The 26888-nt window shown below is 36.3% G+C and overlaps 1 protein-coding gene across 3 annotated transcripts in view; it reads left to right on the top strand.

The window, feature by feature from the left end:
- BANK1 (B cell scaffold protein with ankyrin repeats 1) overlaps positions 1 to 26888 on the top strand; it is a 320699-nt gene that overhangs the window by 35900 nt on the left and 257911 nt on the right. For all 3 annotated transcript variants that reach the window (XM_027543971.1, XM_027543970.1, XM_027543969.1), the window contains exon 2: positions 5166 to 5564. In XM_027543971.1, the coding sequence (XP_027399772.1) occupies positions 5166 to 5564 (399 nt within the window). The remainder of the gene's footprint in view (positions 1 to 5165; positions 5565 to 26888) is intronic.

Genomic DNA, 26888 nt, shown 5'->3' with positions numbered 1-26888 from the left:
ATGAGTATTCAGGACTGATTTCCTTTAGAATTGACTGATTGGATCTTCTTGCAGTCCAGGGGACTTTCAAGAGTCTTCTCCAGCACCGCAGTTCAAAAGCATCAATTCTTCAGTGCTCAGCTTTCTTTATGGTCCAACTCTCACATCCATACATAACTACTGGAAAAACCATAGCTTTGACTAGATGAACCTTTGTCAGTAATGTCTCTGCTTTTTAATATGCTGCCTCGGTTGCTCATGGCTACAGTCAGCATCTGCAGTGATTTTGGAGCCCCCCAAAATAAAGTCTGTCAGTGTTTCCACTGTTTCCCCATCTATTTGCCATGAAGTGATGGGGCCAGATGCCATAATCTTCATTTTTTGAATGTTGAGTTTTAGGCCAACTTCTTCTCTTTCCTCATTCACTTTCATCAAGAGGCTCTTTTGTTCCTCTTTGCTTTCTGCCATAAGGGTGGTGTCATCTGCATATCTGAAGTTATTGATTTTTCACCCAGCTTGTGCTTCATCCAGCCCAGTATTTCTCGTGATGTACTTTGCGTATAAGTTAAATAGGAAGGGTGACAACATATATCCTTGACATACTCCTTTGCCTATTTGGAACCAGTCTGTTGTTCCACGTCCAGTTTTTCCAGTTGCTTCTTGTCATGCATAGAGATTTCTCAGGAGGCAGGTAAGGTGGTCTGGTATTCCCATCTTTTTAGGAATTTTCCACAGTTCATTGTGATCCACACAGTCAGAGGCTTTGGCATAGTCAATAAAGTAGAAGTCCCTGTTTTTTGGAAACTCTCTTGCTTTTTCTATGATCCAATGGATGTTGGCAATTTGATCTCTGGTTCCTCTGCCTTTTCTAAATCCAGCTTGAGTATCTGCAAGTTCATGGTTCTTGTACTGTTGAAGCCTGGTTTGGAAAATTTTGAGCATTACTTTGCTAGCATGTGAGATAAGTGCAATTGTGCAATAATTTGAACATTCTTGGCATTGCCTTTCTTTGGGATTGGAATGAAAACTGACCTTTTCCAGTCCTGTGGCCACTGCTGAATTTTTCGGATTTTCTGGCATATTGAGTGCAGTACTTTCACAGCATCATCATTTAGGGTTTGAAATAGCTCAACTGGAATTCCATCACCTCCACTAGCTTTGTTCGTAGTGATGCTTCCTAAGGCCCACTTGACTTCACATTCCAGGATGTCTGGCTCTAGGTGAGTGATCACACCATCGTGATTATCTTGGTTGTGAAGATCTTTTTTGTACAGTTCTTCTGTGTATTCTTGCCACCTCTTCTTAATATCTGTGTTTCTGTCAGGTCCATAGTATTTCTGTCCTTTATCGATCCCATCTTTGCATGAAATGTTCCCTTGGTATCTCTAATTTTCTTGAGGAGTTCTCTCGTCTTTCCCATTCTATTGTTTTCCTCTATTTCTTTGCATTGATCACTGAGGAAGGCTTTCTTGCCTCTCCTTGCTATTCTTTGGAGCTCTGCATTCAAATGGGTATATCTTTCCTTTTCTCCTTTGCCTTTAGCTTCTCTTCTTTTCTCAGCTATTTGTAAGGCCTCCTCAGACTACCATTTTGCCTTTTTGCATTTCTTTTTCTTGGGGATGGTCTTGCTCACTGCTGCCTGTACAATGTCATGAACCTCCATACATAGTTCTTCAGGCTCTCTGTATATCAGATCTAATCCTTTGAATCCCATCCCCTCCTTGGGATCTCATACCCTCCTAGGAACCTCAAGAACTGTTAGTCTTCCAAATTCTACTGTTACTGTATTTCGTGTTTCCTCTATTATTTCTTAGTTTACTAATTCTATTACCTATTTTTTTCCTATAATATGCTAGATAAGGATTTCAATCTATTAGCCTTTGAGAGTCTTTCCTTATTCCCCAGTGTATTTAAATCACAACTTGAAGCTAAACCATTAGACATATTTTACATTATTATGATTGTTTAGTCCATTTGAGGCTGCTTTAATACAATACCATAGACATGGTGGCCTGAACAACAAACATTTATTTCTCATAGTTCTGGAAGCTAGAAGTCCAAAGTCAGGGCACCAGCAGGTCAAATCCTGGTGAGGTCCCTCTGCTGAGTTACAGATTGCTGATGTCTTTCTGTGATCTCACATGGCACGAGGGACAAAGCTCCCTGGAGCCTCCTTTATAAGTGCTCTAATTTCATTCATGAGGGCTGCATTCTCATGACCTCATCACCTCCTATTGGTCCACCTTCTAATTCCATCACACTGAGGGCTATCGTTTTAATATATGACTGTAGGGGAGGACATAAATATTCAGTTCATAACAATGATTATATGCACATTTATACTATTAATCCAAATAGTACATAATGACCCTGGTTTCTTTTTTGTTTTGTTTTGCTGTGTTTTTCTGCTATTTGTTTTACTTTTTTTGTAGTTTGCATGTAAAAGATTGTAATATATCTATCTTTAATTTTTTTCAAAATGTCCAATCAGAATTTTCAAACCATTAGCATTTTTCCTCAAATTTTCAAATATATGATACAATCTTACAATTGTTTTATTTTCTTTGGATCTCCCTCCTGAAATGCTCCATTCTTCTGTTATAAGTCCCTATGCCTCTCAAACAGCTGCCATCCTGAAACTATTTCTTTTTCTCTTGGTATTTTAATTTACTTTTTTATTGTAATATAACTTACATTTCCAGTCTAAGATATATAGATGAATAGATTTTTATGTAAGTGTACTTTGTGTAACAACCACTCAGATCAAGATATAGAACATTTTCAGAACCCCAGCATGTTCCCTCTTATCCACTTCCATTCATTAATCCTACCTCAAATGTTTTGATCTATATCACGGTGGGGTTTTTTTTTTTTTTCTGTTTTTTAACTTCATATAAACACTGTCATTCAGTATATACCTGTTTTTTCTTTCACTCAACATTACGTCTTTGGATTCATCCATTTGCGTTAGCAGTGATTCATTTTTATTGCTGTACAATATTCTATAGTATGAAGATACTATAAAATATTTTTGTCTTATAATTTATCATAATGTGGCCTTGAAACTGCTCTGTAAAAAATATATCAACCCGATATTTTTCTCCTCCTGGATGACTTGCTTTTCTTTCCTGGATATATGAAGAGGTTTTATAATAATAGTTAAACCAAGAGAAATTTAATCAAGATATGTTTTCTCTAACAATTTTTCCATGAAACTTGTTTCTTTTTCTTCCATATTTTAAAGATTTTAAAACTATATTTAAATTTTTTAATATGTCCTTTTTTCTCTTCTATTTCAGGTTTTTGGAGTATCTTTATATTCATTCAATGTTTTCCTTTTTTGGCTCTTATCCATATATATCAGATTTTTCATCAATTCTTTAATTTTGTTCTCTATTTTTGTGTTTACTATGAAAATATAAAGCTTTACTTTGAGGCCAGAGATAAAATATTATCTATATCTAATCTAGTCAGTGCTTTTTCTGATTTATTTTCTGAGCAATGGTACTGCTTTGGCTTTTGATCTTTTTATCTATTTATTATACCCTTTCAAATGATTCTTTTAAAAATATCAAATCAACTTGTTTTTGACCTTAGGTTTTATTTAATTAATTTTTAATACTCTGAAGAACTTTTCTTGTGTTTTTCTTCCCTGCTTATCATTTCTCCTAGTTTTTTCATGTTGTGCTGCTTTCATTATTATGATGATCATATTATTATTGTTCATATGGTTGCCATCATCTCTTTCAATAACTATGAGTTTGTATTGCTAATCCTTTTATCTTGCTCATGATTCTCTTAGCTCAGTTTAGACTTTCTATTTGCTTAATACTGTCTGGGTAAATTATCCTTAAGCTCTCTTCCCTACTGGCTACTTTTTATTTTTCCATGCAAGCTATAGTTTGAGAGAGAATATCTATATTCCAGTCAGTTGTTACGGCGTGAGAGAAAAGAGGAGAAGGAAGATCTGTCCAATGTGAGAGTCACATTGGAGGTAGTGGATTATAGTCTCTAATGAGACCTTTTCTGCAAAACCCCTCCCAGTGCTCAGGGATGCTCTTGATTTCCTGTGCACTTAGACTGGCTTCACTGCCTCACCTTGAGTCCCGACTTCTTCAGGATTCAGCCTTTCTTGCTTCTGCGGATGTCCCTGACCAGTTTCCAATTAGGGGAGAGATTCATGACCACCCTGACAGTTTGGTGGTTTATAAGTTTTTCCATCAGTTCTGGTTTTAGGGCAGGAGATAGATAGGACTAGCATTGCCTCACTAGAACCTCCTATTTATTTCATCAACATTAACTTTTTAGTTTCTGACATAATATTCCCTTTGTTTTTTATTATTGAATTTTTTTCTTTAATTTTTTTATTTTATTAGTTTTCTGGGCATGCAAATTCTATACTCTGCCTTGATGTACCCATCTTTACCTGGAAGAAGTATTTTCAAGTCCTGCAACATATTTTCTCTTATTTCTTTTCAGAATAATCTGATTCATGAGGTAGGGCTTATTAAAAATAAAAAAAACAAAAAACCTTCATTTAGTTGATGAAGAAACAATGACTGAAAGGAATTAAGTAGGTAAATCTAGTTAAAATTACATGGTTACTGGTAGAGCCATGCTTGGTAGCCCAGCGTCCCTAATCCCCCAGAACAGTCTTTTCATTCTATCTCAAGGCCTCTCATTTACTTCAGTTGAGCTTCCTAGGTTCACACTTGTGCAGTGAGGACAGTGCACACTTGCACAAAGCATGAACTCTGTGTTGCATCTGAAGAATTATTTTAATCCCATAGGGTTACTTTGGGGATACTACAAATCATATTATTGCTCTCTAGTATAAACAAATTAAGGGCTTCCCAGGTGGCACTAGTGGTAAAGAACCTGCCTGACAATGCAGGAAATTAAGAGATGCAGGTTGAAACCCAGGGTTGAGAAGAGCCCCTGGAGGAGGGCATGGCAACTCACTCTAGTGTTCTTGCTTGGAGAATCCCATGGACAGAGAAGCCTGGTGGGCTGTGGTCCATAGGGTCGCAAAGAGTTGGATGCGACTGAAGCGACTTTGCATGCACACACATAAGCAAATTAACATATTCCATAAGAAGTACGTTTAATTCTTCAAGAACTGATAATATCATCTGCTTTTAGCCTGTCGATATAAGAAAAGTAATACATTATTTTCTCTTTTCCAGAAAATGCAAAAGACATCATCATGATATATGAAGGAGATGCTGAGGAATGGGCTCTGTACTTGAGCGAAGTTTTCTCACATGTTGTGAAAACGGAAGCAACCCTTTTATATTGCTTGGAGAATTGCTCTCTTCGGGATTTGGAATTGCTGAATTTAAGCTCCTACAAGTGTAAACTTTTGATATTATCAAATAGCCTGCTTGAAAACCTATCTCCAAAGAAAGGTCAATTTCTGAAAAACATACTTCATTCACCAGAAAGTGTAGTCACTCTGCTGTGTGGGATGAAGAGTTCAGATCAACTCTACAAATTATTGAATATCTCTAGAAGCAGATGGGAGATCTCAACTGAGCAGGAGCCTGAAGAATACATCTCTGTAATTGAGAGTATCATATTCGGAGGTAGCGTTGCCAAATCTTATTTGTTTGTTTTTGTTTGTTTATTTTTTTAATTAAAACTTTGAAAGTTTTTTTTGAACCAATGAATATTTGACAGTGGAACTAAAGAAAAGAAAAAGGAAATCCAACTTTATTTAACAGTATATTATACTTTCCTCAAAATTCATGAAGATTCTTAATTTTAGCTTTATTTCAGACAATGTTTATCAGTGGTTCAAAAAATGGTTTATAAACATATTCCTTAGGGCAGCTTGCCGGAGATCATACTTTGTAGAACAATATGCTAGGTTATATGTTAGTTTTTGTTTTAGTTTTCCTTTTTCTTATTTTTGGGAGGGGGGCTTTTTTCCACAAGACATAGATTCAATATTATTCTTATTTCAGGCATAATGTCTTGGCTTCTGTCTTTAAATGTTTGCTCTATCTTATTAATATGATTTTCTTTTTCAGAAATTCCTTTTATATGTGTGTTTGATTTATTTTATCTTAATATACAGTTTCTAATTCTTTTTGATTCTTTATTAATATCAGTTTATTAATACTTAGCTTGTATTCATCATTTCAGTCCTTGCTACATTCTTATATTTTCTGTACTCTCTTCCCCTATATTATTTCAAATTTTGTCTTCATTTTTATATTGCTTTACTTCTTTCATTTTAACCTTTGGTTGAACACAGGAAGTTTGCAATGAATTTCTTGTTCTTCTTCTGAACAGCTTGATTTCTCCATTGTATAATAGGGTGATCATAATTTATTACGTTTTAAAAATTCATGGAAAAATGCTTGGTCACAATTTTCTACTTTTATGGCAGTGAGATTTTAGTATGTGATTCTTTATGTGCAGTTGGTTTGCTCTTTCTCTCCTCGTTACCTTCATGTGGATCCTGTACTGGACCAGTTTTTCTTTTGTGTCACTGAATACAGTGAGTTTTTCCTTGGTCTAGCCAAGGGAGACAGAGAATGTGGGTTTTGTTGTTTGTTCTTCCCCACCCCCACGATGAAAGACTTTACTTTGTTTTCACAAGGCCGAGACTGCTTTCCACAGATTTGTCTTTTCTGTATGAGTTCTTCATTTAGCCTCACCTTTTCTGCTTTTTGGAACCAAAGCACTTCCACCTGAAACTGTTGCATTGTGCCTACAATATAGAAAGGCATGACCTCTAGACTTAGAGAAAGCTATGCTTGTTAGCTCTTTTTGAAATCTGATTTTGGAACCATTCTATTGACCTGGAGGTCTAAGAGGTCACTGTTTGCTCTTTTCAGAGAATAGGACATTTGCATAATTGTTTCTCATTCTCTATATTTTGGGATGATTTGCAGTAATAAAAAAGGGAAAATGTTGACCCTACGCTATGATTTTCAAACTGGCAGTCCTCTAATATCTAATAATCTGTTACTTTTAATTTTTGTTTAGTATTCCCCAAGTACCTTTTGTATTTTTAGTTGAAAAGGAAAAATGTTGCAATTGGAAATGATAAAACATTTATTACAGTAAAATACACATAAGAACATAAGATGCAAGTAAGTTTATGCTCATTGTCTCCTCTGATACAGAGGAACACTAAAAATTTGTGGCAAAATTTTGAGTGGTTTTCCACATCCATTATTTTTACTTCCTTGAAGAATTCAAATTGTATTGGCCACTTAATTATGATATCACTATTGTGTAAAAATATCTGGGCATATCTTATTGTTGTTTTGATTGTTTTGTTTTATGATGAGTACCGTTGAGTGGCTATGTCAACTATATTTTCAAATTGTATTCCCATTGATATTTGATAGGAAAAAATTCTTATAGCTATGGACAACATAGGACTATTTTTGAAGACATTGTTAGCTCTCATCTTCCCATATTCAGTTTTTACACTGATTTCTTATAATAGCTTCAGCTGAGTTCAGTTGCTCAGTTGTGTCCGACTCTTTGCAACCCCATGAACCGCAGAATGCCAGGCCTCCCTGTCCATCACCAACTCCCGGAGTTCACTCAAACTCATGTCCATTGAGTTGGTGATGCCATCCAACCATCTCATCCTCTGTCATCCCCTTCTCCTCCTGCCCTCAATCTTTCCCAGCATCAGGGTCTTTTCAAATGAGTCAGCTCTTTGCATCAGGTGGCCAAAGTATTGGAGTTTCAGCTTCAACATCAGTCCTTCCAATGAACACCTAGGACTGATCTCCAGGATGGACTGGTTGGCTCTCCTTGCAGTCCAAGGGACTCTCAAGAGTCTTCTCAACACCACAGTTCAAAAGCATCAATTCTTTGGCGCTCAGCTTTCTTTATGGTCCAACTCTCACATCCATACATGACTACTGGAAAAACCATAGCCTTGACTAGATGGACCTTTGTTAACAAAGTAATGTCTCTGCTTTTTAATATGCTGTCTAGGTTGGTCATAACTTTCCTTCCAAGGAGTAAGTGTCTTTTAATTTCATGGCTGCAGTCACCATCTGCAGTGATTTGGGAGCCCCCCAAAATAAAGTCTGACACTGTTTCCACTGTTTCCCTGTCTATTTCCCATGAAGTGATGGGACCGGATGCCATGATCTTCGTTGTCTGAATGTTGAGCTTTAAGCCAACTTTTTCACTCTCCTCTTTCACTTTCATCAAGAGCCTTTTTAGTTCCTCTTCACTTTCTGCCATAAGGGTGGTGTCATCTGCATATCTGAGGTTACTGATATTTCTCCTGGCAATCTTGATTCCAGCTTGTGCTTCTTCCAGTCCAGCATTTCTCATGATGTACTCTGCATAGAAGTTAAATAAGCAGGGTGACAATATACAGCCTTGACGTACTCCTTTTCCTATTTGAAACCAGTCTGTTGTTCCATGTCACATTCTATAATAGCTTAGATGTACCTGAAAAATAGTAAATATAATAATATTGTGTGAAAAAAAATTCAAAGATAAATTTGTCTGAAACTGTAAGCATGCAATCAAAATACAGATTGATAAGCAATTGGCTAACCATGCCTAAAATAACTTTATGTGTTGGTTGAGTCACTTGAAAAAATTGGTATTCATTGCTATGGTCTATGCAATAATAATTTGTTTTAGTAAACCACTTGAATGTTGTGCTAAATTATTTTTGTTATCTGTTGCCATTTGTGTTGAATACATAAAGTCTGTTTTTTTTTAAAATAGGTAATTAGTATGAAAGATGTGGAATTCAATTTTAGTGTCCTTTTTCTATTTCCCTTCTATGCCACAGAGAATTATACAGGAAGAAAGGAAACTTATTATTCAGGGACATTATATGATAAAGAGAATAATAAAAAAGCCAGAAAAGTCTTGGAAATAATTACATGTTCTAATATATTCACAAAAGAAAGACAAATCAGAGGAAATTTTATAAAACTTAATGAATGAGAAAGATATTTTATAGTTAATCAAGACTCTGGAAAACTTTTCTTGTTAAAATTATGAAAAAATATACAGTAATTCATGTTCAATATGAGTGTTTTATTTCTATTTAACAAATGAAGAAATATCATTAATATTTCTTCATTTGTTAAATTGAAGAGACAATATAATTAAAGAGACAATTACCTGTCTCTTTAATTCACCAACTGGGAATAATACAAACCTGTGTATGTTTTCCACCTTTCTGTATGTAGTATAACCAATTTGACCATATGTTTTCCCTTTTCTGTCTTCTTAGTGAGTGAAGTCACTCAGTCGTGTCCGACTCTTTGCGACCCCATGGACTGTAGCCTACCAGGCTCCTCTGTCCATGGGATTTTCCAAGCAATAATCCTGGAGTGGATTGCCATTTCCTTCTCCAGGGGATCTTCCCAAACCAGGGATCGAACCCGGGTCTCCCACATTGTAGACAGACACTTTACCGTCTGAGTTTGTTTATTTTTGGATCTTTACCTTGTTTTCTCCTTCTAATCTTTTCACATGTATAGGTTTCATACAGCATAGTTTATATGTAATATGAATTATCTGATCTCAAATCTATATAAAATCAACTAACATTTCTGAGTATTATTATTATGTATTTTGCTGCTTATGAATCCTTCCCTTAAAAGAGTGTGTACCAGTTCCTGTGATCCCAGCTCATCCACTGGGTCACCTTCCTCTCTTTCTCTTTCTTCTTATATCTTTTAAGCATTCTGGCTTGTTATCAACAGTTGAGTCAGCTCTCTCTAACCTTTATCATATTTTATATTTATATGAAAATATGATGTTCATATTTATTTCATATTTATCGTACTTTCTTCATTGTTGAATTGTAGATGTAATAGTACTGGGAGAGCTGCTAATACTTTCATGAACAACTTTAACATTTTGATTTGTTTTCATATTACCAAACCAAGGATTTCAAATATTTAACTTTGATGATGTAAAATAGGAATCATTAAATTATGAACAGCAGTGTAACAGTAGAGTTGTTGGAGAAACAAAATAGGAAAAATAACAATGCCACAGTGCATTGAAATAAATCATACAGAAGCATGTTTTCTTTCCTCTCATCTGAGCTGTGTATTGCTGTAAAAGCTCTAATTTGTTGGTCAGTGAGGTCTCATGGCCTTCAGATGAAGTCCATCCATTTTACATGGCCTTCCAGCTCCTCAAAAGCATGGCACCAACACAGATTTTCCAGAGAAGGCAATGGCACACCACTCCAGTACTCTTGTCTGGAAAATCCCATGGACGGAGGAGCCTGGTGGGCTGCAGTTCATGGGGTCGCTAACAGTCGGACACGACTGAGCAACTTCACTTTCACTTTTCACTTTCATGCATTGGAGAAGGAAATGGCAACCCACTCTAGTGTTCTTGCCTGGAGAATCCCAGGGACGGAGGAGCCTGCTGGGCTGCCATCTTATGGGGTCACACAGAGTCGGACACGACTGAAGCGACTTAGCAGCAGCAGCAGCAGCAACATAGATGTTCAGGCCATTTCTGTCATTACCATTAGTATAAGTATGTGCTGTACACTAGGATAATTGCATCACCTTCCATTGAACACAGTCTCCCATTTCTGTCTTAAAACCATTGCTCCTATGCTGCCTTCTTTATGTGGAGTAACTTTCCCTGTATTTTTGATTGAAATCCTAGCCATCCTTCAAGATTCATTGAAAAGCTTCTTTATTAATGAATTCATCTCAGATCTTTTCTACTTGAAAATATACTCGTTTCTAATTCTATTAAATTTTTATTATTGCTTATTTATAACTCTCTCATTATATTCTTTGTAATTGTTTTGACAATTTCTTCTCATTATTTTCTGTTTCAAAAATGTAATGCTGCTTTCTTTCTAAAATATTTCAGCATTTTGAATATCGAAAAAAAATAGTAGAAGAATACAAATTGTGTTTCTAAGTTTATAAATGTTTACTGGTACAGTCGAGTTTCACTTTGTTAATGATGAACGGGTTTATTGTGGTATTTCTGTCAAGATTACAAAATTGAAATTTGAAAGAGTAAAGATGGCAGTGTAGGAGAATCCCACATTTACCTTTTCCCATGGATCAAGCACATCTATTAATACAACTATATTTGGAATAGTTCCCTAAGAAAGGGACCTGAAAACTGGATGAACAACAAACGGTAAAAGAACCGTACGGTTGGCTCAACAGGGAATATGTCCAAGAAAACTATAGAACTGTAGGAAATAGAAACCTGCTCATAAAGGGTTCCCACACAACACACTTGATATGAAAACCGGTGCAGAAATACCAGATTGAAAAGCATATGGTCCACAGGAGAGGGGACCCACTTACTAATCTTAAAGCATCTGAAGCATCTGCCAGGGAGGCAGGAACCAGTTGAGATGCTCCCCAGAGACTAAGACACTGGCGGGAGATGTTTTTGTGTGGGGGTGGTCTCAGGCTACTTTCCTAATGCTGTCACTGGTACTTGTCATGTTTTAATCCTCCCTCCAATCTGTCACCACAGCGGGCATACCCTACTGAGAGCCACACCTACTCCTGTGCCTCAGCTGAACCTTGAAGCCAGGCCAGAGCTATCTCTGCCCACCAGTGTGCTATGGCAGTTGGGCTGTGCCACAGCAAGACTTAGTAGATATATATATATTGAACATTCCGTTCAAAAGCATCAGAATTGACATTTTTTTCAAGAGCACATAAACAGTCTCAAGAATAGATTACATGTTAGGTCATAAAGTTTCTATGTTAAAGTAGAATGGAATCATATTAAGCATCTTCTCCAATCATAATGGTAGGAAACTAGAAATCAATCATAAGAAAAAATGAAAAAAAAACCACAAAAACGTAGACCATAAACAACATGCTATTGAACAATCAATAGGTCATCAAAGATATCAGAGGAGATTATGGCATGTCTCCTAGAGATAAATAAAAACATAAATAGAATATATCAAAATCCATGGGGTGCAGCAAAAATGCTTCTAAGAAGGAAGTCCACAGCAATATAGGCCTACATCAGGAAGCAAGAAGTATCCCCAATAAACAATCTAACTTTACAAAAGGAATCAGAAAAAATAGCAAATAAAACCCAAAATTAGTAGAAGGAAGAAAATAATATCAGAGAAATGTATTAGAGACAAAAAACAATAGAAAATATCAATGAAACTAAGAATTAGTTCTTTGAAATAATAAGCAAAATCAACAAATATTAGATAGACTAACCAGGAAAGAGAAAAAGAACTCATATAAATAAAATCAGAAATGAAAGAGAAGTTAGAAGATCCACAAAGGATCATGAGGCTACCACAGTTATATGCCAACAAATTGAACAACACAAAAGAAATGGATAAATTACTAGAAACATGCAATCTTTCAAGACTAAATCAGAAGGAAATAGAAAATCTAAATAGACTGATTATTAGTAAGGAAGTTGAAACTATATTAAAAAACCCAGGACCAATATGTTTCACCAAAGTCACCAATACTGATGAATTGTGTAAAACCTTCAAAGAAGATTTAGCACCTATCCATTTTGAACTCTTCTAAAAATTTTTAGGGACAGGAAACGTTCAAAAGACAATTTACAAAGCCAGCATTACCCTGACACCAAAACCAGACAATGACACCACAAAAAAAGAGAAAATTACAGGCCAACATCCGTAATGAATATGGATGCAAAAATCATCAACAAAACATTAGCAAAATTAATCCAACAATACACTAAAAGGATGATACACCATGATCGAGAGGGATTTATTCCAGAAATGCAAAGATGGTCCAATATCTGTCTGGTCCAACATCTAAATTATCCAACATGACACATAATATTAACAAAATGAAGGATAAAATTTATACGATCATTTCAATAGGTGCAGAAAAACCATTTGACAAAGCTCAAAATATATTTATGATAAAAATTCTAAACAAAGTGGGTTGAGAGAAAGCATACCTCAATATAATAAAGGTCATACATGATAAACGTTTAGTAGCATCACACTCAACAGTGAGGAGCAAGCTAAATATGCCTCTCTTGCCACTTTTATTCAACACAGTTTTGGAAATTCTAGCCTCAGATTTAGGAGAAGGCAATGGCACCCCACTCCAGTACTCTTGCCTGGAAAATCCCATGGACGGAGGAGCCTGATGGGCTGCAGTCCATGGGGTCACTAGGAGTCAGACACGACTGAGCGACTTCACTTTCACTTTTCACTTTCACGCATTGGAGAAGGAAATGGCAACCCACTCCAGTGTTCTTGCCTGGAGAATCCCAGGGACGGGGGGAGCCTGGTGGGCTGCCGTCTATGGGCTTGCACAGAGTCGGACATGACTAAAGTGATTTAGCATAGCCTCAGATTTAGGCAAGAAAAAGAAAAATTGTTCAAATAAGAAAGGGAGAAGTAAAACTGTCACCATTTGCTGATCACATAATGCTGTATGTAGAAAACCCTAATAAGTCCACCAAAAAACTGCTAGAACTAATTAATTAATTTGGTAAATTTTCAAGATATGAAATCAACATACATATATCTGTGGTGTTTCTATACACTAATAAAGAAATATCAGAAAGAAAAATTAATAAAACCATCCCATTTACAATTTCATCATAAGAATAAAATACTCAATATTTTAAATTTAACCAAGGAGGTGAAAGACCTGTACACTGAAAACTGTAAGACACTAATGAAGGAAATTAAGGAGACACAAATATATGAAACTATGTTCTTTACTTACGGATTGAAATAATTAATTTTGTAAAAATGTCTGTACTACCCAAAGCAATCTACAGATGCATTACCATCCCTATCAAAATACCAAATGATATATTTCACAGAACTAGAACAAATAATTCTAAAATTTGAATGGTGCTGCTAAACACTGCAGAGAGTTCAAACAATATTGAGAAAGAAAAACAAAGCTAGACATATTACACTGGTTGACATCAAACTATATTACAGAGCTCTAATAATAAAGTCAGTGTGGTTCTGGCTCAAAATAGGCACAGATCAATTAAACAGAACTGAGACCTCAGAAATAAACCTACATGTATATGGACAGTTAATTTTTGATAAGGAGCAAAGAGCATACAATGGAGAAAGGATAGGTGGTTCTGTGGTGAAGAATACACCTGCCAATGTAGGAGACACGGGTTTGATCCCTGAGTTGGGAAGATCCTCTGGAGTAGGAACTGGCAACCCACTCCAGTATTTTTGCCTGGTAAAATCCCATGGACAGAGAAGCCTAGATGGCTACAGTCCGTGGTGTCATATGGTATCACAAAGAGTCAGACACAGCCGAGTGATGGAGCACACAGGTAGTAGATAGCAGCATTGCACAATGTTCAGTTCTCAGAATTTTAAATTGTGAGATGATAAGCAAGAGAACATCCCTGTTAGGAAATATTTAGGAGTAATGGGGTGTGATGTCAACTGGCATGCATATGCACAACACAGACATACACATAGAGAGATACATCTATTTACAAAGATCTGTGTGTGTGTGTGTGTGTGTGTGTATGATTATTGGCTAAATATCCTTAGTTATCTCCTATACATATCTGTGGTTCTAAGAGATGAACAAAAGCAAAGTAAGCACATTCTAAGAGATGAACAAAAGTAAGCACAGTCTAAGAGATGAATAGAAAGCAAAGTAAACTGATAGTTGTGCATCTTTGAGAGGTGGTGGCTTTTGAAGGACATAGTTCAGTGCATGCACTGTGAAGCTAGACCTAATTACCCTGTAGGCAGCATTCTTGGAGCTTCCACATGTCTATTTTGTATGTAACAATATAGCATTTTACTGCCACTCTTACTGGTGGGATGGGGTTGGGGAAGTCATCGGGCATGAAGAGTTGTGTTTCCTCTGTATTGTTTACTGACTTTTTTCTTCTACATAATGTTTTAGCCCTTTATGTCAAATACCATGTCATATGTCTTATACTCTTGTTTGTTGTATTCTGTGTCTCTTAGAAAAATTGAGTACTTCAAAACCATAAAATGATGTTTAGGTATAATAAACTCATGTTGAGTTTCTCCCCCAGATTTTCTGCGTAAGGTAAATGTTTAAAGGGGAAACTTACTGTTGTCAATTAAGCTGATATTGCTGCTGCTGCTGCTGCTGCTAAGTCACTTCAGTCATGTCCGACTCTGTGCGACCCCATAGACGGCAGCCCACTAGGCTCCCCTGTCTCTAGGATTCTCCAGGCAAGAACACTGGAGTGGGTTGCCATTTCCTTCTCCCATGCATGAAAGTGAAAAGTGAAAGTGAAGTCGCTCAGTCATGTCCGACTCTTAGCGACCCCATGGACTACAGCCTACCAGGCTCCTCCGTCCATGGGATTTTCCAGGCAAGAGTACTGGAGCTGATATTAAATAAATGTATTTCCCACAGAAACCCTATTACCTGTCTCTGAGCCCAGGATAGTAGGCATAGGGAAGAGCTGACTTAATACTGTCCACCTGATATTATTGTGATGATTCAATTATTTAATACATTTACAGTGCTTACAAGAGCTCCTGTCAAAGAATCTATGCTCAGTAAACATAAGCTAGTTTTATTACTTTTCTGTGTATTGATTAAATGAGAGGAAGAAAGAAAGGAAGGGAGGGAGGGAGAAATAGAGAGAGGGAAAAAGACAAAAGTAGAGAGGGGAAATAAGGGAGGAGGAGAGGGGAGCCCACATCTGAGAGTGGGGGAGAGAAGCAGGGGCTCTGCTGCCTTCAAATAGAGGCCATGGTGTTATGATTGGGCTAGAAAGAGAGATCAGAGATGTGAATGAAAAGTTCAAGGCTGAAAGAGTGTCAAGGAAAGAAGGGAGTCAAATATCAGGTAAACAGTAAAACATCTATGAGAGGTCAGAGTTCAGGAAACAAGAAAACAGGTGGGAATTGAAGTAGGAAAAAACAGGAAAAGAAGAATTGATTTACGTCACTAAGGCTGATAACAAAAAATAGCTTCATTAATTTTGGAATTTACACCTACTCCTTGGGTGGCCCCAAGCCAATCAGCAGGTGAGGGCCTGAAGGCTTTGGACTAACTCAGAAAAAAATACCTTCAGGGAATAGAAAGGAGGAGCTCCGAGAGTTTCTGTTTCTGTAGCTTGTCAAACAACAGCGTGATTTTCTCCCTGGATACATGTGGTTATTTGCACAAAGGATAAGTACGCTAAAAGCAAGCAGGAATTCTGTTTTCTCGTGGTTCTAGTTGTTCGTTTTCACAATTTATTGTGTTTCGGCTTTCTCTAATATGATGAATGAATTAGAAGCACAATCCTGATTTCTTAAGTGTTTGTAGTTTTCAAAGTTTATTTATTTATATTTGGTAAGAAGTTCAGTTCAGTTCAGTCACTCAGTCGTGTTTGACTCTTTGCAACCCCATGAAGCACAGTACGCCAGGCCTCCCTGTCCATCACCAACTCCCGGAGTTCACTCAGACTCATGTCCATCGAGTCGGTGATGCCATCCAGCCATCTCATCCTCTGTCGTCCCCTTCTCCTCCTGCCCCCAATCCCTCTCAGCATCAGAGTCTTTTCTAATCAGTCAACTCTTCCCATGAGGTGGCCAATGTACTGGAGTTTCAGCTTTAGCATCAGTCCTTCCAAAGAAATCCCAGGGCTCCTTGCAGTCCAAGGGACTCTCAAGAGTCTTCTCCAACACCACAGTTCAAAAGCATCAATTCTTCAGCTCTCAGCTTTCTTCACAGTCCAACTCTCACATCCATACTTGACCACTGGAAAAACCATAGCCTTGACTAGATGGACCTTTGTTGGTAAAGTAATGTCTCTGCTTTTAAATATGCTATCTAGGTTGGTCATAAATTTTCTTCCAAGGTGTAAGCATCTTTTTATTTCATGGCTGCAGTCACCATCTGCAGTGATTTTGGAGCCCAAAAAAATAAAGTCTGACACTGTTTCCACTGTTTCCCCATCTATTTGCCATGAAGTGATGGGACCAGATGCCGTGATCTTCGTTTTCTGAATGTTGAGCTTTAAGCCAACTTTTTCACTCTCCACTTTCACTTTCATCAAGAGGCTTTTTAGTTCCTCTTCACTTTCTGGCATAAGGGTGGTGTCATCTGCATATCTGAGGTTATTGATATTTCTCCCGACAATCTTGATTCCAGCTTGTGCTTCTTCCAGCCCAACGTTTCTCATGATGTACTCTGCATAGAAGTTAAATAAGCAGGGTGACAATATACAGCCTTGATGTACTCCTTTTCCTATTTGGAACCAGTCTGTTGTTCCATGTCCAGTTCTAACTGTTGCTTCCTGACTTGCCTATAGGTTTCTCAAGAGGCAGGTCAGGTGGTCTGGTATTCCCATGTCTTTCAGAATTTTCCACAGTTTATTGTGATCCACACAGTCAAAGGCTTTGGACTAGTCAATAAAGCAGAAATAGATGTTTTTCTGGAACTCTCTTGCTTTTTCGAGGATCCAGTGGATGTTGGCAATTTGATCTCTGGTTCCTCTGCCTTTTCTAAAACCAGCTTGAACATCTGGAAGTTCACGGTTCACATATTGCTGAAGCCTGGCTTAGAGAATTTTGAGCATTACTTTACTAGCGTGTGAGATAAGTGCAATTGTGCGGTAGTTGGGGCATTCTTTGGCATTGCCTTTCTTTGGGATTGGAATGAAAACTAACCTTTTCCAGTCCTGTGGCCACTGCTGAGTTTTCCAAATTTGCTGGCCTATTGAGTGTAGCACTTCACACAGCATCATCTTTCAGGATTTGAAATAGCTCAACTGGAATTCCATCACCTCCACTAGCTTAGTTCGTAGTGATGCTTCCTAAGGCCCACTTGACTTCACATTCCAGGATGTCTGGCTCTAGGTCAGTGATCACACCGTCGTGATTATCTTGGTTGTGAAGATCTTTTTTGTAAGAAGTTACAAATGCTAAATTAAATATACTGATTTTATGAAGTTAAAGGGAATCTTTTCAAATTGTTTCATTAAGTGAAGGGAGCCTTCCTACATTGATCCAACTTTGTGTATTAGCAAGAGGAATAAATGCACATCATTATTCTCTGTGGTGCTCTCTCCATCTCTATCAGACTGTTCAGAGTAGTGCAGAGGGGGCAAGCCAGAATGAGAGATACCTGGCTCCTTCTAGTTCCAATGAGTAAAATCTCTGGAAGTAAGTCATGAAAGAACAAGTGGCAGTGGCCATGGAAATAAACATTAAATGAGTTCCCCTGTGGCTAGTCCACTCTTAAGCTTAAGAACCACTGATCGGAACTAATTGTCTACTGAATATAATCTTTATTAATGGATAATTAAGCATCACTCAAAGAATTAGAAATAGTGGCTTTGTGAAATTTAAATCAGTATCTCGCCTATGTTGTTTGAAATAGTTGGAATGCACCTCAATTTATCTATCAATTGTATTGTCCACATATTAATAAATAGTGACTGCAGAGGTTTGGGGTTTTGGTTTTGTTTAATTAATGCAGTTACAAATGTTGTTCTATGAATATTATTTTGTACAAGTCTGCTGGTCCACAAGTTTTAGTTTGGGGCCATATGTCCTGGAAGAAAGTTGTGCTCATAGGATTTATGCATATAAAAGGTAATGCAAATTGTCTCCCCAGGGCAGTTGTACCAACTTACCTGATAGAAATGTAAGTTCTCAGTGGTTCCCCATCCTCTTCAATACTTGGTATACTCAGAGTTTTTAATTTTCAATTTAATGAATGTGAAACTGTATTTCATCATAGATTTAACTTGGATATCCTGGTTACTAATTAGCATTTTCTCATATATTTGCACATGCATATATTCATAGATTTCAATCTCTAATTTTGTTCTATGAAATGCTTCTTCATGTCTTTTACTCATTTTGTCTTTTGGTTTATTGGATACTTTAGGAATATTTGGTTATATAGTTTACAAATATCTCCTTGGAGTTTGAGTTCGGGATTTTTAAGTTTTTAACTTTCTTTTTGATAGTTTTGATAAACAAATTTTTACTGTAGTTAAGTGTATTCGTATTTTTCTTTTCGCTTACTGTTTATTCAGTTCAGTTCATTCGCTCAGTCATGTCCGACTCTTTGCGACCCCATGAATTGCAGCACGCCAGGCCTCCCTGTCCATCACCAACTCCTGGAATTTACTCAAACTCATGTCCATCAAGTCGGTGATGCCATCCAGCCATCTCATCCTCTGTCATCCCCTTCTCCTGCCCTCAATCCCTCCCAGCATCAGAGTCTTTTCCAGTGAGTCAACTCTTCCCATGAGGTGGCCAAAGTATTGGAGTTCTCCTTCCAAAGAACACCCAGGACTGATCTCCTTTAGAATGGACTGGTTGGATCTCCTTGCAGTCCAAGGGACTCTCAAGAGTCTTCTCCAACACCACAGTTCAAAAGCATCAACTCTTCAGTGCTCAGCTTTCTTCACAGTCCAACTCTCACATCCATACTTGACCACTGGAAAAACCATAGCCTTGACTAGACGGAACTTTATTGGCAAAGTAATGTCTCTGCTTTTGAATATGTTATCTAGGTTGGTCATAACTTTCCTTCCAAGGAGTAAGCATCTTTTAATTTCATGGCTGCAATCAACATCTGCAGTGATTTTGGAGCCCAAAAAAATAAAGTCTGACACTGTTTCCACTGTTTCCCCATCTATTTCCCATGAAGTGATGGGACCAGATGACATGATCTTTGTTTTCTGAATGTTGAGCTTTAAGCCAACTTTTTTACTCTCCTCTTTCACTTTCATCAAGAGGCTTTTTAGTTCCTCTTCACTTTCTGCCATAAGAGTGGTGTCATCTGCATATCTGAGGTTATTGATATTTCTCCCGACAATCTTGATTCCAGCTTGTGCTTCTTCCAGCCCGGTGTTTCTCATGATGTACTCTGCATAGAAGTTAAATAAGCAGGGTGACAATATACAGCCTTGACGTACTCCTTTTCCTATTTGGAACCAGTCTGTTGTTCCATGTCCAGTTCTAACTGTTGCTTCCTGACCTGCATACAGGTTTCTCAAGAGGCAGGTTAGGTGGTCTGTTATTCCCGTCTCTTTCAGAATTTTCCACAGTTTATTGTGATCCACACAGTCAAAGGATTTGGCATGGTCAATAAAGCAGAAATAGATATTTTTCTGGAACTCTCTTGCTTTTTCGATGATCCAGCGGATGTTGGCAATTTGATCTCTGGTTCCTCTGCCTTTTCTAAAACGAGCTGGAACATCTGGAAGTTCATGGTTCATGCATTGCTAAAGCCTGGCTTGGAGAAAAAAAAATTTTTTTTTTTTTGAGAATTTTGAGCATTACTTTACTAGCGTGTGAGATGAGTACAACTGTGCAGTAATTTGAGCATTCTTTGGCATTACCTTTCTTTATTATATCCTAAGAAATCTTTACCTCTTAGGTCATACAGATATCTTCTGAAAACTGGAAACTTTTGACTTTCTCATTAAATCTGACATCCGTCTCCATCTGGAATTAATTCTGTGTGCAATGTGAGGTTGGACACCAGATTATTTTTTCCATTATGAATTAATTATCTGTTCTCTGAATGTTTCAGTTGAATATATTTAAGGGTTCTGCAGTCATTCAGGTTTTCTATTTGAGTCATTTTTGTTGTTTTATTTTTCTGAGAATTTGCTGATTTCACTGTTTTCAAAGTTTACCATTACAAAATTGTTCATAAAAATCCTTTATTTTTTAGTGTCCGCTCTATATAAAATTGTGTGATCTCTTTATTGCTAAGATCATTTTTTTCGATGTTTGTCTCCTTTTGTTTTGTATGAATTAATCTTCCCAAAATTTGTCAATTTCATTTTCCTTTCAAAGGAAAGGAAAAATCTTTTAAATTTAAAAATTATTTTCTATTCTGTATTTTTCTATTTTAATTTTTATATTATACATAATATTTCTTTTTTCTGTTTCATTCTGTTTTAAAAATACTTAGCTCATGAATATGTAATCTTTATATTTTTCCTTTCAACGAAGACATTTAAGGCTATAATTTCTCTTCAAGTACTTATTTATTTATACCCAACAGGTTCTCATAATGCTTTTCATTTTTATGAAAAGTCCCATATGTTTTCTAATCTTATTTTGAATAATTTAAAAGTATTATTAACAGAAGTGAAAGTGAAGTTGCTCAGTTGTGTGTGACTCTTTGTGACCCCATGGACTGTAGCCTACCAGGCTCCTCTGTCAATGGGATTTTCCAGGAAAGGGTACTGGAGTACATTGCCATTTCCTTCTCCAGATTATCTTCCCAACCCAGAGACTGAACAGAGGTCTCCCACATTGCAGGTAGGCACTTTACCATCTGAGCCACCAGGGAAGCCAAAAACAGAAATATGAGCTTTAATTTATTAGTACTTTCTGTTAGAGGATAGTTGCATTACAACGTGTTGGTTTCTGCCGTTCAACGTCAACCAGTCATAAGCACACATATGTCCTGTCCTGCTGGAACCTCCCTCCCACTCCCCCTACTCCATCCCACCCCTCTAGGTTGTTCACAGAGCACAGAGTTGAGCTCCCTGTGTTATACAGTAACTTTCTACTAGCTCTTTATTTTACATATGGTAATGTATATATTTCAGTGCTATTCTCTCAATTCCTGTCCCCCCTTATCCTTCCCCTTCTGCGTCCACAAGTTTAATTTATCTTCTGTCATTCACTTCTAAATTGAGTCATCAGAGAATGTGGTCTCTATTACTCAGGTAGTTTTAAATTTATTGAGTTCTATTTAGGGTCTTGTATTTGACTAATTTTTTAGAAAAATCCATGTGTGCTCGAAAGGAAAGCTTATCTCTACATTTGGTATGCCGTTAATTTATGGCCATTAGACCAAACTTGTTATCTGTATGGTATAACTTTTTACATTCTTTTATTTTGAGCTGTCTTTATATATGTGCTCTATATATACTCAGTGTATATTTCATAAATGGTGCCTGCTGCTAAGTCACTTCAATCGTGTCCGATTCTGTGCGACCCCATAGACGGCAGCCCATCAGGCTCCCCCGTCCCTGGGATTCTCCAGGCAAGAACACTGGAGTGGGTTGCCATTTCCTTCTCCGATGCGTGAAAGTAAAAAGTGAAAGTGAAGTCACTCAGTCGTGTCTGACCCTCAGTGACCCCATGGACTGCAGCCTTCCAGGGTCCTCTGTCCATGGGATTTTCCAGGCAAGAGTACTGGAGTGGGGTGCCATTGTTAGCTGGATTTTAAAAGCTCAGTGTTAGAATCATAGTCTTTTAATATATAATAATAAATTTATATTGATTTTGATATCTGATGCATATGGATTCAACTTTACCATCTTATTTATTGCTTTCATTTTGTTCCATTTTTTTCATGTTTCTCTTTTCTTTCATCTTTTTTGCCTGTTTTTGGCTTGAGTCCCTCTCACTTTATTTGCATGCTACTTTATTCTTTCATAATATTCTAGAAATTTATAGATATATACTTAACAAGTAAATTATTAATAATTACTTTTAGCTACTAACAATTATATTTATTATCTTTGCACTGAAAAATAAAAGCACCATTTCTAATGTTTTAACTGTAATCATCTCCTTTCCAACTTTTCAGGATGATTATTCTTTCTTAGTTTTTCCACATTTTTGATGTTTATAGAATCAATGTTTGTTTAACTTAAACCATTGATTTATAATTTTCTTTGTATGCCATTCTTTGTTGCATCTTAAACTCTCTCCCTATCATTTTTTCCTCCCATGAAGTATATATATCTTTAAAGATTCTCTTTAGTGAGCTCTGTTGGTAATAAACCATCTCAGTTTCAATTTGTACAAAAATGTCAGATTTGCATCCAGTGAAAATAGTCACTGGATAGAGAAGTTCAGTTATTTCTTGTCAGTCCTTGAAAATATTATTCTACTGTCATTTCACACCCATTTTGCTGTTGAGAAGTTGGCTACTTAACAGCCATTTGTCTGTTTTCAGTCTATTTTTCTCAATAACCAACTGTTAAGATCTTCTTGTATGAATTTCTTCAGTTTTATACTGATGTGTCTAGATGTTACCTTTTTAATTTCTCCTGTGTGTAATTATTTGAGCTTCTTAGATCTGAGATTTCCTGTCTTTTCATAATCTGATAAAGCATTGATACCTTGAGGGTCTTCTCTCTTCTCTGTTCCTCCAGTTGTCTCCTGCAACCTGATTAAGCACATGCATGACCTTCTCATTCTCTGTGTATCTCTTTCAAACCTGCCCTCACTTTGTTCCTCTTGCTTCTTTCTACTTAATTTCTTCAGATTTATCTTTTGGATAACAGATTCTTCAGCTTTTCTCAGCTGCCTTTGAATCTTCATTGAGTTTTTAATTTCAGTTATCAGATGCAATTATATTTTTCATTTCTTAGAGTTCCGTTTGGGTGTTTGACCACAGCTAGGCCCATCTTAATAGTCTTTGATTTCTTTACAATTTCATTTTCTTTTTAAAATGTCTTTAATTATATTGACACTTATTTATATTTTTTCTGAAAATAGTAATATGTGGATTTCTGGCCTTAATCCTTAAGGCTTTTGTCCTTTCAATATTTTTTTCACTGTAACTGATGTAACATGGAACTCTATATAACTCCACTGAGGCTTGATTTTAATGTACCTTGCTTAAAAAAAAAGAAAAAAGATTTAAGTCTGCTTCTGCCTGGAAGTTGAATTTGCACCTGGGATTACTTTAAACTAAATTTTTGGCTTGAGGTTTTTTGGCCGTTTTTAAGGTCGGCCCTGTGTAGGTCCAACAACCAAGTGAATACTCTTAGTTTAGGAAATCTCAAGAAATAATATTTCTACTTCTCTGTTTCACCCAGAACAAGGCTGAAAAAGAAGATTGAGCATCTCAACTTATGAGAAGATTCCCTTTCTTTGCTCATGCCTTGATTTTATCATCTTTGCAATGAGTATGGTGTTCCTTAGAACCTAGGATCACCAAGGATGGGCAGAAAAACTCAGACGAAATATGGGTTCCAATGTATTCCCTTAACACTATAAATCTGTGCTTATATATTGCTCTGGCTTCTGAGAAATTTTCTATGTTACATTCAGCCATTCATGTATGAAATATTATTATTATTTGTAGTATTTTAGATTTACTATACAGAGATTGATAGAGATTGAATCTTTAATCTGTTATAGCTCTCTAAATAGATTACTTGAAACACTATTTAAAATTGAAAAAAAAATTAGTTACAAGTATAACAAGGAGTATGAACAATTACAAATTTCAACTAATTAAGATCTCTAGCATGCATCTTGAGACGTGTCCTCCAGGAACCTTTGAATCAAATACCTAAAATTACTTTTTTCCTTTGGTTTATGCTTACATGTTTCATTTTCATTTTCCAAATCCACCCATTAAATAAAAAATCTGTAAAATTTCAGTGAATTGATAGTGAGAAAATTTTAGACATTAAATTTAAGAGGAAAAAATGTTTTTAGTGATTCTAAAATGCTGCAAATAAAAATTCTTTCAAACAATTCCAGTAAAACAGGAAAGTTGTACTTAAATATGTGAGATAGGGATGACTTAGAAACAGTTGAGATTTAATCAGTTTTCAAAATCAACCATACAGGTTTCTTTAACTGAAAAGAAAAAAAAATGACTGTGTTCTACCTTTCCCATCATATGTCAGTTAACAAAGATAATAAGTAGGCACATGTTATTATAGAAAAGATGTCATTTAATTAATTTTCATGTTTTGTTGGCATATATGATCTATATTAGGTAGTTGAATTCAGAGTCATATCAAAGAAAAAACTAATTTTTATCATGGACTTAAAGATGTAAGAAAACTTGCTGGTTTATGTTAATAACAATAGCACATTAGAAATAAATTTGTTGTGGCAATTAATTAAGTTGAAACATTTGAATTATGGTTCCTTTGCAAATTCCTACCCTGGGGAAACCTTTTGTGGGCACTTCTTTTGTTAGAAGCTATGGTGTTCTGTATTCCCAGTAATAACCCCCCTGGAAAGCATGTCCATATAAACTGTGCTTCTATATGCTGGCCTTTGGTCAGATGTGGTTAAGGGAAATGTGGCTCAAAATCTACTTTTGGCTTTACTGGTTTTCTTTCTTCTAATGCCTTCTCCTTCAATGTAGTGAGTCATAAAGTGGTTCAGACAGAAGAAGCCATATTATGGAATAAATGTACAGCTAAAAAAGAATGTTGTAGACAAATCCATAAACTCTTATTTTACAAATAGGTTACATAATTAGTAACAGTGCAGTTCATTACCTCAGTCTACTACAACTTTTCAGTTAATTGCAGTGGTTAGCAAATGTAAACATTTTATAGGGTTTTTGTAGGGTGATTGTTGTTCAGCCATTTAAACATTCCATCCAGATCATTTCTGAACAGCTGTATTATTGCATAGTTGCTTACTAGCTTAGAAAGAAAGACTTTGAGTAACTCTTGTCTAGCCACATATTTTTAACAATGTCTGTTATTCATAAATGTAGTGTCACAAAGATGACTTGAGAAAGGCTCAATTATTTGTTTTCATTTATTTACACTCTCCCATTTAGGGAGTATGGACTCTGAGGCTAGGGCATATCTGTTTCCCTGAGAACACACCATGTAGCTTTGAATGACAATAATTCACGCGTCGTTGTTTTTGTGTAAGGAGGCTAGAAACACAGACTGAACTAGATGCACTCTGAACGGCTTTCTCTCGTGGAGTTCGAATCTTACTGCTTGGGACTATTTTCAAATTCCTTTCAATTGTGGTTAACATATAATCAGGCTAGGGTGTTAGAAGGGTTATTCTGGCAGTGTGGTGTACAAGTAACGGCTGCATGACTGGTCAAGAGGATACTGCAGTGGTACAGGAGAGAAATGATAAAGGGCTGAATTAAGGAATTAATGGAGAGATGGATCCAAGAGGACAAATTAGCAAGCTACTTAAAGGATGAAATAATACATCTTAAGGACAAATTGGATGTATGGACATTTCAGCGACAGTAGGAAGGTGAGGGTGTCGCTCAGATTTCTGTCTTTGGAACTTGTGACTCTTCCCAAATGTGGCTTAAAACATTTTCTCTTATGTATAATATGATTATTAAACATTTTGTTCTCAAGAAACTTTATATTCTTAAAAACATTTGATAATCCCAAAGAGCTTTTATGTTAGTTAAATTTATTGACTTTTATTATGTCAGAAATTAAAATGTAGAATTAAGAATCTGATTCATTTTAAAATAGTAAATTCATTCCTGGTAAACATAAATAACATTTCTATGTAAAAGAGATGTATTTTTAAAAACAAAAAATCAGTGAGAGAAGTGGTATTGCTTGACATTCTTGCAAAACTCTAATGTCTAATGTAATAGAAGTCAGTTGGATTATCATGTTGGCTTTGGCAACATACTGTATGTGAAAAAAGTTCTGTCTCTGATTTGTAGTTAGAAAAGAGAGGAGTTACTGTTAATACTACCCTCAAACTTGACAAGTGATAGTTTCTTAAAGCTTAGCTGCAATGTGGCATCTAAAAATATATCAGTAGACTTTTTGTACTCTGCTAAATATACTCAGTTCTTTGGCCTGTCTTGCACTTTTAATGTCTCTTCTATCCATGCATGATTTTATAACATCATACATTGGTCATGTATAAAATATTGATTTACTTAGATACAGATCTTCTAAGTATTGATGTATTTCATTATAGAGCATCCCCCAATCACATTCATTAATATCACCATTGATCTAATTAGAAAAGTATTATGTATTGGGAAGGTCTCAAGCTCATGGTTTGGATATAAGTTTTTCAATGTTCTATTTTTTGCTCGAAGTACAATTTTTTTTTGCTCAATGTACAAATTTCTAATTGTCAACAAACACTGTCAACGAGTTTTCCTTGAAATGACAAGTTCATTCACTTTCAAGAAAATGTCTGCAGGTGACCAAGTCTGAATAACCATAGTTTATCTGTTAGTTTTTCTTTCAAGTACAACTGTTGTTTCATT

The sequence above is a fragment of the Bos indicus x Bos taurus genome, chromosome 6 (genome assembly GCF_003369695.1).
Source record: "Bos indicus x Bos taurus breed Angus x Brahman F1 hybrid chromosome 6, Bos_hybrid_MaternalHap_v2.0, whole genome shotgun sequence".
NCBI lineage: Eukaryota > Metazoa > Chordata > Mammalia > Artiodactyla > Bovidae > Bos > Bos indicus x Bos taurus.
The sequence above is the reverse complement of the archived record's forward strand: the minus strand, read 5'-3'. Positions and strand labels throughout refer to the sequence as shown.